The sequence below is a fragment of the Mirounga leonina genome, unplaced genomic scaffold (genome assembly GCF_011800145.1).
Source record: "Mirounga leonina isolate KUSES-001 unplaced genomic scaffold, KU_Mleo_1.0 Mir_454, whole genome shotgun sequence".
Lineage (NCBI taxonomy): Eukaryota > Metazoa > Chordata > Mammalia > Carnivora > Phocidae > Mirounga > Mirounga leonina.
The window spans coordinates 4,920,821-4,936,971 of NW_023270763.1; the positions used below are offsets into that span (position 1 = coordinate 4,920,821).

Consider the following 16,151-nt stretch of genomic DNA (forward strand, 5'->3'; position numbering starts at 1 on the left):
ACTCCAGGATCATGACCTGAGCCGAAGGCAGTCGTTTAACCAACTGAGCCACCCAGGCGCCCCAGTATTACTTTATAGCTTGCTTCTTTGACTTGATAATGGACTATTCATAATTATCTTTTTAATTAATTAATTAAAAAAGATTTTATTTATTTGCCAGAGAGAGCGCGCACAAGCAGGGGGTGTGGCAGGCAGAGGGAGAGGGAGAAGCAGGCTCTGGGCTGAGCAGGGAGCCAGACATGGGGCTCAGTCCCAGGACCCCGAGATCATGACCTGAGCCAAAGGCAGACGCCTAACTGACTGAGCCACCCAGGCGCCCCCACGATTATCTTTTTATACACCATCATTTCCAATAGCTGCATAATCTCTTATATGTGTATAATTTAGCAACTTTTCAGTAGTCTAAACAGTGTTATGCTGAACATCTTATAGACATGTATTTGTTGTGCTTTGTAAATATTTTCAAAAACCAGAAGTGCTGAGTCAAAGGTTTGCACATTTTGAATTCTATGATGTATTTATTGAAGGTTGCAACACTTTTACCCCCCGTGATTGAAAATGTCTCCTTTATGTGCCCATAATAATACCATGTATTCCAGGCTTGAAGTGGTTACCAATCTGATAGCAAATTCTGGTATCGTCGTTATTTTAATAATGTATGTCATTAGTTACTAGTTATGTTAAACCTATTTGAGTTTTAATTGTGCTTCATTTTATTGTAAGGGCTCTATATAAATTTTACTGCCATTTCTTTTTCTTGTCATGTGTAGTGCAGATCTGTGTACTATATCTGAATTTGTGATTCATGTTTTAACTTTAAGATGTCTTTACATATAGAAGTTATCACATGGGCACATTTTTCATTCTTTCCCCGCCCCCATACTCAGTAATTTTTCATTTAAAATGAATAGCACGTCTGCATATTTGCAGGTGTTTTTTTGGTCACCTTATAAATCAGAGAGGAAATTGGTGATGAGGTCTGAACTTGGAAACTTTGACTTTTCTGGGTCCTCTATAGATTATAGAGGAGGGTGGGATAGAATATTTGAAATGGGAAGGATTGGGGCGCCTGGGTGGCTCAGTTGGTTAAGCAACTGCCTTCGGCTCAGGTCATGATCCTGGAGTCCCGGGATCGAGTCCCGCATCGGGCTCCCTGCTCGGCAGGGAGTTTGCTTCTCCCTCTGACCCTCCTCCCTCTCATGCTCTCTGTCTCTCATTCTCTCTGTCTCAAATAAATAAATAAAATCTTAAAAAAAAAAAAGAAATGGGAAGGATTTTTAGCAGGTGTAGGATGTATGGTCCCTGTTTCTGCAGGGCATTTCCAATACAACGGGTCCACAGCTCTTGAGAGTTTGCAGTGTCTCATCTTTTCCCTAACAGCCCTCTTAGAGTTTTCACTCTCACTCACACTTCCATCCTCCCTCTCCTGGTGTTATATAATTGGCCAGTCCGTTTCTTTCTCCGTCTCTCTGGGACCTGTTCTTTCCTCCATGTTTCTGTCCTTTATCTCCTTTACAAGGCTCTTGTTGGCCTGTCATCTGCCTCTTCCTGTCTACCTGTTAGATGTTTCCAGCACAGTTTCCTCAAATAGTTTTCCTTCTTACTGTTTGTGGTCGACTCAGTAACACATGAAATAAACAGTAAGCGAGAACTTACAACCTTCAGCTGGAAGTGCCAACTCATCCGTCTGCTTGGTCTTGTGTGGTGGAAGGAGGATGGGCTTGGGCATCGTGCCGATCTGTCTGCTTACAAGTTCCTAAACCGCTGTGTGAGGTCAGTGTCCTCATCTGTAAAGCGAGCGCGGCGGCACTTCCTTCCACTGTTTTGTGAGGTTTGGAGGCTCTGCACATGGAACAGTTGGCAACTCACACAGGTGGTTCCCATGCTTCCTCCCTCGCCCTCTTCCCGCCGCCAGACTTCCTTCTTTATGCTGGTGCCTGGGCTGTCCTCGCGAAGGAAGCCATCCTGTGCCCTCTCGTTCGCTTGGATGTTTATTTACTCACTTATTTATTTCTACCTTTGCACACACCATTACTCCCACAGCCCTCCCCCTCCCCCCTGATGGCGTCCTTCCGCTAGTCTTGCAACTTCCAGAATTCAACACGACACTCAATTCTGGAAAGTCTGTCTAGATTAACCCTGCTCGGCTTAACTACTCTTTTGTGTTTTATTTCCTTAAATGTCAGTAGTTTGTGTTTCATTAATTAGAAGATGCTGTTTTGTCATTATGAGACGTGTTTCCCATTTATTCACATTTTTTTCTCTTTTAATTTTTAGAATCCGATGTCCCAGCAGAACTCCAGGTATTAAAAGGACCCCTGCAGCAGCCGACTTTCCCTTTCGCAGTTGCAAACCAACTATTGCTTGTCTCTTTGCTGGAGCACTTGAGTCATGTGCACGAACCAAACCCTCTCCGTTCAAGACAGGTGTTTAAATGTTAGTAAGAATAAATCTTGCTAAGTAAACCTTGTAAAAATACAACGTTGTTTGATGTTGTGGGTATGAGAAGCAGCTGGTATATAAACATTTGAAATAAGTATTAATAGTTTGTATTTCTTGAATGCATTTTATATTTTCTTTTGGGTAATTCTTATGACTGTAATTACCAGAGACCCCAAAAGATTAATGACTATAAAATTGGGTGTATTTAAATAAGTAAAAGATAGTTCTTTTGTCTCTATAACATGATCATTCATATAATTTTTGAAGATCTGTCATGGTTTGTTCCATGAGCAGGTAAACATCATAGGTACTCATTCTGAGCTAGTTCTTTTTTTTTTTTTTTTTAAGATTTTATTTATTTATTTGACACAGAGAGACACAGCGAGAGAGGGAACACAAGCAGGGGGAGTGGGAGAGGGAGAAGCAAGCTTCTTGCTGAACAGGGAGCCCGATGCGGGGCTGGATCCCAGGACCCTGGGATCATGACCTGAGCCTAAGGCAGACGCTTAACGACTGAGCCACCCAGGTGCCCCTCTGAGCTAGTTCTTGACCAAAGCGCCGGACCAGCTGTGTTCCTTGTTGTAGAATAGGAAACTTTTCCTCTACACACTGAATACTAATGACACCAAATGTGTGCTTTTCCCCCCCGTACTGACCAGTTCTCAGACACCAGCTGGTTGTCTTACAGTTCAGTTCAATCCTGACGCCGTCTGCCTGGAGTTAGTGTCAGATCCCACAGGTTGAGGGCTCAGTCCCACAGACTGCCTTCATTTCAGATGCCAGTTGCAAGTGTGGGTCCCCAGTGTCCTCAGGTTACCCATACTTGCGTCTGACCTGGCTGTAAATTGTTCACTGTCAAGTGTCCACCCTTGCCACTCAGGTTTAATAATTTGGTATAATGGCTCACAGTACTCAGACATTTATGGTTCCTGGTTTATTATATAAGAGAGGGTATGATAACCGATACAGGTGAACAGCCAGATGGAGAGGCACATAGGGTGAGGACCAGAGTACAAGAGCTTCTGTTCCCATGGAGTTGGGATGCCCCACTCCTGGTGTGTGGATATGCTTACCCAGAAGCTCTCTGAATCTTGTAATGGAGGGATATTTATGGAGGCTTCATCATGGTGGCATGATCAGTGATTAACTCCATCTCCAGCTCTTCTCTCCCTGGAGAATGGAGAGAGGAGGTGGAGCTGAAAGTTCCAAACTTTTAATCATGGCTTGGTCTTTCTGGTGACCAGCCCCCATTTGAAGCTACCTAGGGGACCCCCAGTCATCTCATTAACATACAAAAGACTTATCACTGGAGATTCCAAGGGTCTTAGAAGCTCTTATGTCAGGAACTGAGGTCAAAGACCAAATATTAGAACAAAAGATGCTCCTAGCATCCCCAGCGCTTGGGAAATCACAAGAATTTTAGGAGCTATGTGAGTTTTAGGAGACAAGACCAAATACATTTCTTATTATACCACAGTGGTTGAAATGTTTATTTTTATTCCTGCCAGAGTTGACGTGTATGAGAAACTTGAGCATAGATGTGAGCAGGATTACAGATGGTGATGTTTCTGTTCCAGCTCCTGGAGAGCACTGTGGCCTCTTTAATAGGTCCAACCACAGGTTCTAAGGATCTTTTCTACCAAAAAAGTCTTCCCAAGTCTTGTTTCTTGTTAGGAATCCTCAAATTTAGAGATACCTACATGTGAACTTAGAATGTAATATTTTTAGTTAAAGGTAGATTGTCATTTTGATGAACTTGATGGGACATGGAAATATACAAGTATATATTTATTTTTCTGAATAAGTGGTGGGGAGGTGGTTGTACAGAAGTGGGTGTTCTGTGGGTTCCAGAGCATTGGTAGCTGGGCATTATTGTCTTCAGCTCATTGTATAGACAAGCAGATTATAATGATATTTATGTAGTAATCTTGCTCCTAATTAAAGCAAATCTGAATCTTGTTGATTTTAAAGTATTTTTGAATTCCTTTTTAGGTGACTAAACTTTTAAAGTATATTTAAAATATTTTTGATGTTATTCAATTAGTTCATAATCTTTTTTTTTTTTTTTAAGATTTTACTTATTTATTTGACAGAGAGAGACACAGCGAGAGAGGGAACCACAAGCAGGGAGAGTGGGAGAGGGAGAAGCAGACTCCCTGCCGAGCAGGGAGCCCGATGCGGGGCTGGATCCCAGGACCCTGGGATCATGACCTGAGCCGAAGGCAGACGCTTAACGACTGAGCCACCCAGGCGCCCCTCAATTAGTTCATAATCTAATGAAGTTACCCATATACAAAGAATATTCTCGGATTCCCTCTGGCTCTTGTGCACGGCCTGAGCTTACTCCACTGTAAGGCTACCAAGACCTTGTGCGTTTATGATGGATCACTGTAGTATCAGGTGCGACGTCATGTCTCTACTCCTCCTCAGGAGCCCACAGAGCTCTCTGGAGGGGGAGGGTCAAAGTGCTAAACCCACGAGGAGGTAATTGTGTGGTGCTAACAAGTCAGAGCTGACCAGCTACTGTAGTCCCCTACACAACTTGGCTGGCAAGACTAGAATGCACCAGGCTTTGAATGGCAGGTCACCTAAGACCTCTGGCCTAGTGCTTTAAAAAAAAAAAAAGAATATTCCCTGTGGTTTCTGTATTCCTTGAATAAGTAAAAGCCAAGCACTTCTGTAGAAACTTCTTTTTCTGAGGAGCCTGGTGTTGTGACGTCAGACTGAACTTTCCCCTGGTGTTTGGTCTATGCACATCTCGTATGTGCTATTTGTTGGTTAGAGATAATCAGTCCACCATCGAAAACAGTAATTCACTTTTGTAGTCAGTTCTAATCATGTTTTCACTGTTGCCTTTGTTTTTACTTCGCTGCCTGTCAGCAAAAGGTGATGTATTTGAAGGTCAGGAGACTAGTACTAAAGTTTACATTTTTTCTTGCCTTTTTAAAAACAGAGCTTCGTGCTTTACCAGCTGACCAGGCATGGTAAACAAATGACTGCTCAGTATCAAGTAGGTAATTCTAGATGAGCTCCTGAACAACGAAAGTACCAATTGCTCCTTCTCTAGTAGAGGGTTAATCTCCACATTGTAATGTGTATAAACGTAACTTTTTTTTAATAGAGTTTTTTTTTTAAGATTTTATTTGAGAGAGCGAGCACAAGTGGGGGGACGGGCGGAGGCAGAGGGAGATGGAGAAGCAGACTCCCTGCTGAGCAGGGAGCAGACTAGGGGCTCGATCCCAGGACCCTGGGATCATGACCTGAGCTGAAGGCAGACGCTTAACTGACTGAGCCACCAGGTGCCCCGAGGTTTTTTTTTTTTTTTTTTTTAATAGAAGCTATTATTACTCTGTAGTCTCTTTAAAATTGCCATTTTATTGATGGCCTTTCTGATAATAGTTGTCCATATTCTTCTTCTAGTGCTTTGCCAGACCTTTATCAAAATGGGGCTGCTGTCTTCTTTCACCTGTAGTGATGAGTTTAGCTCGTTGAGGCTACACCACAACAGAGCTATTTCTCATTTAATGAGGTCTGCTAAAGAGAGAGTTCGTCAGGTAAGCACTAAAATACAGACTTCGTGTATGACAAAAACATTTTAATTTCAGAACTGTATTTTAAAGTCCTGGTTATAGTACAGGTTTATAAAAATGTTAACCTTAATTTATTTATTCAATAAGTATTTATCAAATGACTACCATGTGTTAGGTTTGTAGGAGCTCGGATTCAAGCAGCAAACAAAACAGACAAAAGACAAAAACACCTGACCTCATTGGGGCTTTTTTTTTGAGCTTATGTTCTGATGAGGGCGCAGTCAGCAATAGAAACATAATAAAAATACATAAAAATAAAGGGGGTGTTACATGGTGGTAAGTGTTCAAGAGTGTTAAGGAGAAATATAAAGCAGTGAAGGGGCTTAGAAAATGTGTGGGTTATATACAAGGTGGCCAGTTACTGAAGTTAGTAGCTGCAGTTGAGAATATGAGACATGCACCTATCTGGAGGAAAGAACCTTCCGGGCAGAGGATCAGTCATTCCCAAGGTGGCAATGTGCTTGGTGTGTTTGGGAAGCTGACTGGCAGCCATGTGGCTGGAGTAGAGTAAGCAAGGGGACAGTATGGGAAAGGTAGGGCAAGGAGGGCAGCGGAGGGCAGTAAGATGGACAGATGGAGGAGGATCTTGAGACCATTTTAATGTCTTTGGTTTTTTACTCAGAGTAAAGTAGGAAGCTTTATAGGATTTTGAGCCCAGGAGTGACTTGATCTGACTTACATTTTAATGGACCACCGCAGCTGTGGTGTTGAGACTAGATGGAGGGAGGCAAAGGCAGAGGCAGGGGGACAGGTGCTCAAACAGGCAAGAGGTGATAGGAGCTTGGAGTGGGTGGTAGTAGCGGAGATGTGAGAAGTGGTCCATTTCTGCATCTGTTTTGAAGGTGAAGTCAGAATTATTTGCTGGTAGAGCCCCTTGGTAAGTTCTTAGCCTTATCAGTGGATGGCAAGAATATAGCTTTTTTAGAGTAGTGATCTTTTGGTTAAGACAGAAGTGTTTTCAATTGTAAACCCCTAGGTGATATTGAAAAAGCCAGAATGTTTTTCTTTTTTTAAATATTGTTTGAACATTTGGGACTATTAATGTGACATTGACTTTTGTTAGAGTCTTCATGTCATGAAATTTGTCTAAAATGCTTTTAAAAGTAATTTTCTGATTTTAGGATCCTTGTGAGGATAATTCTCATATCCAGAAGATCAGGTATGTGTCAGATACTTCTGTGATTATGCAAAGAGTAAAACGTCTGAAAGAAATTAAGGTTAAGAACTGATTCTGAATTAATCAGAAATTAGTTTTGGAGTTAAAAATAATATAGTTAGGGTACTTTATGAAAATTAAAAGCTTTATTCTCAGAAATTAATGACTGCTCCAAAATTTGCTTTACTTCTCATTCCCCTTATGCTCCCCCCACCCCCAGTGTTCTGTGTGGATTCCATAAGCCCCACCCTTAATTCAGAGCACTGATCGTCTCTGTCAGGGGAACAACATTGAATTTTGGCTATATGTGAGAAATGCTAGTTTAAAATCTATAACTCATTAAGAAATTTAAGTAAGTTTATTACTGAGCTCAGCTAATCAGCTGTTGCCTGTTCGTCATCCTTAGGATTCCTGCTTTAAAACATTTATAATTTCTACTTGGAGTACTAATTACTGGTAATGTGCTTGATTAACGATCCCTTGGCTAACTCTGTTGTGTCCCCTTGCTATCTTTATTACATGTGGATTTGCTTAGCAAGTCATTTTCTTCCTAGAGAATGAAAAATTTTGTTTTGGCTCATCTTTTCCAAGCATCCTAATTTAGTGATGAGTAAGGTTTGGCAGGTTAGTGATACGGCTAATGTGAAATACCCTGGGCACCTGGCTATGTTTTAATATTGTTTGGTTGTTTGTATTTCACTTTTAGGTCCAGGGAAATCGCCTTTGAAGCACAGACTTCACGTTACCTAAATGAATTTGAAGAACTTGCCATTTTAGGAAAAGGTGGATACGGAAGAGTGTACAAGGTTGTTTTCCACAAACCCGTTTTGACCTCCTGCTCTGAGTAAATGTATTTTGAGAAGTTGTTCTCATGATTATTATTTAAAGTGCTCTAGGGGAAGTTCCTAGAAATCATGTGTGCTTACTTTTCACTAAGATTTGTCATTTATAGGGAAGTGGGCAGGTTTTAACTTTTTCCTAACCACGTTGGTGGTTTAGGCAGATTCTGGAAACCACATTAATTTACTTAAAAATGTATCACGGGAGAAAGCTGTGCTTTTGTGTTTTGGGCCTCACATGGTTCTTTTGCTGACATTTCCATTTTTCAGACCTAGAGTCTCTAGGAGTTGGGAGTCTCAGTGCAGTTTGGAAGCTTCTAGTCTAGCTGACTGTGGCTGACTTTCCTGAACATAGTAAAGACACTTGTCTTTTGCTTAATTTTATCTCTTTAGCTAGTTTGGATCTTAAACTCAGGTTAGAATAACTTGTTCTATTCAATTGAATTTTTTTTTTTTTAAAGATTTTATTTATTTATTTGACAGAGAGAGAGACAGCGAGAGCAGGAACACAAGCAGGGGGAGTGGGAGAGGGAGAAGCAGACTTCCTGCCGAGCAGGGAGCCCGATGTGGGACTCGATCCCAGGACCCTGGGATCATGACCTGAGCCGAAGGCAGACGCTTAACGGCTGAGCCACCCAGGTGCCCCTATTCAATTGAATTTAATGGCACAATATACTTTCTCTTTTCCTTTGCTTTTTAGGTCAGGAATAAATTAGATGGTCAGTATTATGCAATTAAAAAAATCCTGATTAATGGTGCAACTAAAACAGATTGTATGAAGGTATGCTTTTTTAAGTGTATTTATTTTGAATGATGGGGTATTTAGATCCTTTTGAAAGAGTTATGTATGTGTGTGTATTTGGCAAATACTAGGTGTTGTGGATTGCTGAGTTTACTAAAAGTGGGTTACATAAAATAAAGGAAATTTTTATTTGACTTAATTTTTTATTTTTAAAAAAATTTTTTTGAGGGAGCAAGAGAGAGTGTAAATGGCGGGGAGGGGCAGAGGCAGAGGCAGAGGGAGAGGGAGAATCCCAAGCAGGCTCCACGCTCAGCATGGAGCCCAGTGCGGGGCTTGATCTCACAACCCTGAGATCATGACCTGAGCTGAAATCAAGAGTCGGACGCTTAACTGACTGAGCCACCCAGGCGCCCCCCTCTAAGCAACTTGGGTCTCCTGTCCTTGATATAGTGGTGACCGTAGGACTGGACTTACTAGTGGTATATGTGCTGCTGAAGGACAGCACAGGGAGTGCCTGGACTTATTGGGAGGAATGAAATGAGAGAATGAACATACATGGGCTATGGAAAGTATGAAGCACTAGATATGTGTAAGTTATTTTGTTGCTATAACAATTCCATTTGTCTCTCAGAAATAGTCTGATTATTTTAACATAGTTTAGACTCCTTGTTCGGTTGGGTTTTTATTGTTTTGCTCTGGAACAAGTAGTATTTGATGCCGTGCACATTGAACAAGTTGTCAGTGAAAGCCAGATCAAAATGCATTTCCTCTTTAGGTCCTGCGGGAGGTGAAGGTGCTAGCAGGCCTTCAGCATCCTAATATCGTAGGCTATCACACTGCTTGGATAGAGCATGTTCACGTGGCCCAAACACGAGGTAAGCCATTACAGATGGTATGGCTGTCCGGTTGGCAAACTGCGACCCGTGGGCCAAACCCGGCCTGCCCCTGCTTCTTTGCCTCCTGAGAGCTAAGAGTGTTTTCTTACATGTTTAGATAGTTTAAAAGGAGTCAAAAGAAGAATACTTTGTGAAAGTTATAGGATATTCAAATTTCACGTCAATGAATAAAGTATGTTAGTACCCAGGCGCATTCATTCGTGTGTTGTGTGTGGCTGATTTTGCACTACAACAGCTGAACCGAGTAGGTGTAGAGTCCTAGGAGGCCTGTAAATCCTACACTTACTCCCGGCCCTCTACAGAAAGTTTGCCTCTCCCCTCACCCCCGCAGCGTAGTTGAACGGCTCTGTTTTTATAGTTCCTAAAATGTGCCAGGCATTTGAATAAGCTTGTTGTATCGTATTTTCCTAGAAAATACTGACATTTTTAGACTTGTGGTCTCATTTGGTGTTATTTTAGCTCTGTTTTCAACCATAAATTAGAAAGCTAGGCTGCTTGAAAATGGGTTTTTGTTTTTGTTTGTTTTGTTTTGCAGATAGAATTTCTATTCAGCTGCCATCTCTGGAAGTGATGTCAGACAAGGAGGACGACAGGTATGTGGACTGGTGTGTAGTTTGACACGTTAGATGTAACCTGTCACCTACACTGAGTTGTCTTTTTGCTCATTTTCATTACAAAGTGTTAAATGGCTTCTTCCTCTCAGCTAGTTCCGGCCAGTGTTTTCTTTTTTTTTTTAAAGATTTTATTTATTTATTTGAGAGAGCGAGAATGAGAGAGAGTACATGAGAGAGGGGAGGGTCAGAGGGAGAAGCAGGCTCCTCGCTGAGCAGGGAGCCCGATGCGGGACTCGATCCTGGGACTCCAGGATCATGACCTGAGCCGAAGGCAGTTGCTTAACCAACTGAGCCACCCAGGCGCCCCCGGCCAGTGTTTTCAATAAATGTTGCTGCTAGAGAGATCTGATACCATGTGCTTCCAGAGTTTACCAGTGAGATTTATGTAGGTGTGAAGGGACAGCTGAGTCACTCTTGATCTTTTTTTTTACATTGATATTTATCTTTACCGTTTTTTTTTCCCTCCAGAAATCAGCATGTTAAAAATGATGAAAGTAACAGCTCATCCATTATCTTTGCCGAGTTCACCTCAGAAAAAGGAAAGTCTTTAGGAGAATCTGGCATTGACAATCAGAATAACAGATTGGTGAACTGCAACACCAATTTAATCACAAGAACCGCCTGTGAATTTGAATCATCCAGTTTGCTCCAAGGAAATGGTTTGGCTGATTTGCCTTCCAGATCGATTGTTGAACATCAGCTGCCATTTAGGCATCATTCCGACTTAGAAGAGAATTTCACATCCACCGGGGAATCTTCTGAAAACTTAAGTTTGTTGGGACAGACAGAGGTAGTTCACTTTCCCAGAACCTACTGATGATTTGATGCTCACCCATAGTCATAGTGTGGAGGACCCATGACTAGATGTGGCCTCCTTTCCACCCCAGCTGACTGTGCACCTTGCCCCCCACCCCCAATATGTCTTTGTCAGCCTCTCCCCGCCACGTCCCCCTGGCCTATCTCCCTGGCCTGTGGCCCATGTTTTGGGTCTTCCATCCTTTGCTTAGTTAACGCCTGCTAATCCTTTTCTGGCCACTTCTGTTTCTTCTCATTTGTGCCCCGGGAGTTGGAAGCATTGTTCACACCGTTTCTGTTGTGTGTTCTTATCATGCTATGCAAATACATTATGCATAAAGACCTCTCTTTTGGAATGTGACTTGAGGAGAGGAGAGATCAGGTCTGTTTTCAGGACACTCTCATTGAGGGTCACACCCATATGCCGGTGAGATTGCCACATGCTCTCCCCGGTGTGGAGTCTTAGTGTTAAAAAGGACTTGAATGCTAACAGGGTCTCTGTATAATCTGGCACTCTGGGATTACAGAACCGGATATGCCCTCTGTATATGCACATGCAGAATTAATTCTTGTTGCCCGGGAATATGTGGCTCCCTGAATGTGCTTTTTATGAGACACAAAACTTTGAACAGAATCACCTGAATACGCAGGAGTTGAATTTGAGGGACTTTTCATCAGAACCGTTCCATTTCTCCACACTACATTTGGGACTTTCCTTAGTGCCTAAGTGCGTACGCTGTCGTGAGCTTAAGTTTTGCTTAACTTTTCCAAGTTATTTATGGACACAGCGAGGCCTCCAAAATGCGCATCTACTTTGAGGTGCTCGGAGAGCAGTAGAGTGGTCCCCAGCCATTCTCTGACGCTGTGTCTGAGCTTTAGAAACTGCATGTGGCGAGCAGACCCAATCGTTTCCGCGCCAGGGCCTCAGTGTCACCTTCGGGAGCTTGTCCCGCCCTGCAGCCCAGGCCTCCCCCTGCTCGCTCGCATTCTGACGCACCGTTTAAGGCATTCCTTCCTTCCTCTGTCTCCTTCACGAGACTTTGGGCTTCTTGGGCGGACGTGTGTCTGTCATCTCTTTCCTGAGCATGTAGCCCCCTGCTTGGCCTAGCGGAGGCAAGTGATACCTGTTGACTGAATGAATAATGCGAGCAAGTTGTGCCCAGGTGGGAGCCAGCCGTGTTGTCCCCCAGGTGCAGTACCACCTGATGCTGCACATCCAGATGCAGCTGTGCGAGCTCTCGCTGTGGGACTGGATAGTCGAGAGAAACCAGCGGGGCCGGGAGTATGTGGACGAAGCTGCATGTGAGTAACAGGTGGATCTTGGAACACTGGGCTGGGAAATGGAGACACTGGCGGATCTTCCGATGTAGGAACTACCTGCAGGTGCTTTAGACTCAGGAAAAAAATCACCTTTTCGAAACGATTGTGCTTATTTCAACATTTTCAAGAACATATAGGTATTTGGAAGTTAATTTTTTCTGAGATAAAGATATAGTTTGTGGATTCCTAAGCTGTAATATGCTAGAATTTAGGTTAATGATTTTGGGCAGAAAAGGTCTTAGAATTTTTTTTTTTTTAAAGATTTATTTATTTATTTATTTGAGAGAGAGAGAGAATGAGAGACAGAGAGCATGAGAGGGAGGAGGGTCAGAGGGAGAAGCGGACTCCCTGCCGAGCAGGGAGCCCGACGCGGGACTCGATCCCGGGACTCCAGGATCATGACCTGAGCCGAAGGCAGTCGCTTAACCAACTGAGCCCTAGAATTTTTTTTAGGAAGAAATTTAAATATTTTTTAAACCTGACAACGTGATACTCTTGCAAAAAGATACCTTTAAAGAAACCCTTATAGAAGGGTAGGTGGTGAAAAGTTTGTCTCAAGATCCAGAGCCCCTTCCTTCTGCAGGAAAGATTGTTAGGTTAATAATTTTTAAAATTATTGTAATACTAGTTCTCAACTTGTGCCACACATTAGAATCACCTGGGGAGCTTTAAAAAAGATGTTGATAAGACAGAGTAAGAGAAAAGCAGGTGGAGAAAGCCGACCACCATGACTTTGGCTGAGGTGACTGTGGCTGGTGTTCAAGGTCAGCTTCAGCAGTGAAAACTGTTCATAGTGTGACCTTGAACCTCATCATAGTGTGATGAGAAGGGCATTGCGTCTCTGGGGTCTTTCTCCCCAGAACCCTTAATGCCAGTCTAATTGTAAGAAAACGTCAGACAAATCCCAGCCTAGGTACATTCTATGAAATATCTGACCAGTACTTGTCAAAACTGTCAAGGTCCTATAAACAGGAAATGTGAGGAACTGTCACAGACTAGAGGAGCCTCACGAGACCTGACCTCTAAATGTAATGTAGTATCCTGGATGGAGCCCTAGAACAGAGAAAGGACGTTAGATAAAAACTGGGGGAAGTCTGAGTAAATTGTGGACTTGTATCAGTCTTGGTACGGTAACTGTGACAGATGTACCCTACCAGTGTGGGTGTTAATGATGGGAAACTGGGTGGCAGGTAAGTGGGAACTGTATTATGGTCTCCGTTTCTCTGTAGATCTAAGATTGTTCCAACAAGTAAAGTCTGTTTTTTTTTTAAAGGGTGTTGTCAGGGACTGCACCAGCAATTTTTATATGATTGATATGGGATAAGGCTTGGCCTTTGATATTTTTTTGGAAATTCTCTTGTTGATACCAATGTGTAGCCAAAGTTGAAAATCACTGTATTAAGTGATCAAAACTGGGGATGCAAGTGACCTGATTTTAAGTAAAGACCTAGCTAAATATTATTAATCATTTGCTGTTCACGACTATTGACACTCTAACTCTTTATTTGGTCTGAAATATACATCATCTAACACACCCAGAATCTTAGATTAGCTTCCAGGGGAGGCAGAAACAGAATGCCTCCCTCAAGCATCTCTGCGACGCTCCCTGCTTCTCTGGTTTACTGTGTAATCAGGACATGCCAGACGTTCAGTCGTGGCAAGTAATGAGTGGGTATTTTCAGTTTCCTGTAAAGTTGTATTCTCTGCCGTGTGAGCATCATAGTGCTAGGTGCAGATGTCTCTGTAAAAAGAAGATGGTTTATTAAGGTCCTGTATGCAGTTGTTGATCTTTAAACTTCCATTTGGAAAGTAAGTAATGAGTCCCTCACGATAGATTGGGGTAACTCTGATCTTCACCATCCAGGACAATAAGCCTATGAAAACAGGAAGGGCAAGATATGGAGGTTACTGCTATCGTGATGCATAATTTTCTTTTAAAAGTATTTTAAAATAAAAAGGTTTAACTTGGTAGTGTTCCCCACGGGCTGCATACCTTCCTATCGAGTATAGTTTTATATCAGTTATCCCCAACAATCCATACATGGTAGACCCAGGTTTGAATCCTGGCTCTAGCACTCACTGGCGGTGAGGTTTGGGGCAAGTCAGGAAACTGCTCTCAGCCTGTTTCCTCCACTGTGAAATGTGGATCATCCCATTTGATAGGGTGTGAGGATTGAAGCGCTCCATGCAAAGGATGCGTTGCTGAGGGAACGGAAGCTGTTCTCACCTGATCAGGCCCGTGTACAGGGGCCTGCTGTTTGGATGTGTTAGGTGGGTTAAAATGAGAACCTGTTACAGACAGACCAGAGGAAGGGAGTTGATCTGAATGGCTGTGAGAGTCCCAAAGCCCTCCATCTGTAGACAGGAGGCTGTCGCTCCAGCGTGAGGGGCATGGTAGTGGCGGCACTTGTAAGTGGGACCGTTGTGTTTATGCACATAGACACGCAGAGTTTCCTGTCTTCTCAAGTCCTGGGGACTTGAGGTCCCTGAGTTACATGCTGGGTGGTGCAGAAGGAGAGTGTGGCTTAGGTGAGCTGCATAGCAAGGTAGGCTCATCCAGGAGGAAAGGGAGCATGTCGTATTTCTGTGTTACGTATTTACAGTGTAAAATGGCTGAGGAGACAAGAGCTATTAAGTTCTTATTATGATATCACCAAATTTACTTAGCTGGAAAACGAGGGTTTTTTGCTTTAGCAATTTGTTTTAGTTCCTACAAAACCTTCCCACCCCTAAAGTCAGTCATTATATCATCATGTTAATAGATGAATTAAACCATTTACTTGTTTCCTCATTACATCGTTTTTCATTTGTCAGTCATTTTTGGAAAATACAGCATTCCAAATCTTCCATGTAATGGGAGCTCACTCCTTGAGCTAACATAGTTTATCTTTTTTCTGATTGCATTATTTGTAACAATGTCTTTAATCCACAGTAGGCTTAGGACACCAGATTTATCAGTGTTAAACCCCAGAGTGTCAGGGATTGAAGGAGATTTAAACCTAGTTTAATCCAGCCATCTTATGCCTGAGAATGGTTTACAAAGTAATACAGGGGCTCTTGGTGAAATTCGTGACACCAAGTCCATTCACTAGGGCACTAAGTTTGTGATGGTTTCTTTGCAAGCTGAGGAGCCCTTCCTGCTTATTTTAAACCATTTAGGTGTGTTGACTTTGTTGAAAATCTGAATTACGTTAATGTATTTAGAACTATGTAACATTTAGATGTTAATGTAATGAGTAAAAAGAAAAATAAAACTTCCTTTTTTCCTTCAAGGTCCTTATGTCATGGCCAGTGTTGCAACAAAAATTTTTCAAGAATTGGTGGAAGGTGTATTTTACATACATAACATGGGAATTGTACACAGAGATCTGAAGGTAAGTGCCTTGTATCAGGGAGGACGTGGTGTTGGTTCACTGAGTTAAATGAAATTATGTATCCTCTTTCATTTACTTAGGGGGTTATCATTATTTTTATATAAATCATCCCATGAGTCCAGAACTTTAGATTGAATTTATTTTATTTTTTTTTAAGACTTTATTTGTCAGAGAGAGAGAGAGCACAAGCGGGGAGCAGCAGGCTTGCTGCTGAGCAAGGAACCCGATGCGGGACTCGATCCCAGAACGCTGGGATCATGACCTGAGCTGAAGGCAGACGTTTAACCACCTGAGCCACCCAGGCGCCCCTAGATTGAATTTAAAGGCAGTGATCTTTGGGCATTCAAAAATTCTCTATGGAGGAATAGTAGTGTTTTTCAGGT

The 16,151-nt window shown here is 42.5% G+C and overlaps 1 protein-coding gene across 4 annotated transcripts in view; it reads left to right on the forward strand.

The window, feature by feature from the left end:
• The window catches only part of EIF2AK1 (eukaryotic translation initiation factor 2 alpha kinase 1), a 30,824-nt gene that overhangs the window by 5,116 nt on the left and 9,557 nt on the right, over positions 1-16,151 (forward strand). For 2 of the 4 annotated variants that reach the window (XM_034988354.1, XM_034988356.1), the window contains exons 2-11: positions 2,278-2,436; positions 5,863-5,996; positions 7,154-7,191; positions 7,895-7,994; positions 8,728-8,808; positions 9,545-9,644; positions 10,201-10,258; positions 10,748-11,069; positions 12,238-12,376; positions 15,668-15,768. In XM_034988354.1, the coding sequence (XP_034844245.1) occupies positions 2,278-2,436; positions 5,863-5,996; positions 7,154-7,191; positions 7,895-7,994; positions 8,728-8,808; positions 9,545-9,644; positions 10,201-10,258; positions 10,748-11,069; positions 12,238-12,376; positions 15,668-15,768 (1,232 nt within the window). The remainder of the gene's footprint in view (positions 1-2,277; positions 2,437-5,862; positions 5,997-7,153; positions 7,192-7,894; positions 7,995-8,727; positions 8,809-9,544; positions 9,645-10,200; positions 10,259-10,747; positions 11,070-12,237; positions 12,377-15,667; positions 15,769-16,151) is intronic. The other 2 variants (XM_034988355.1, XM_034988357.1) reach the window with 2 other exon arrangements.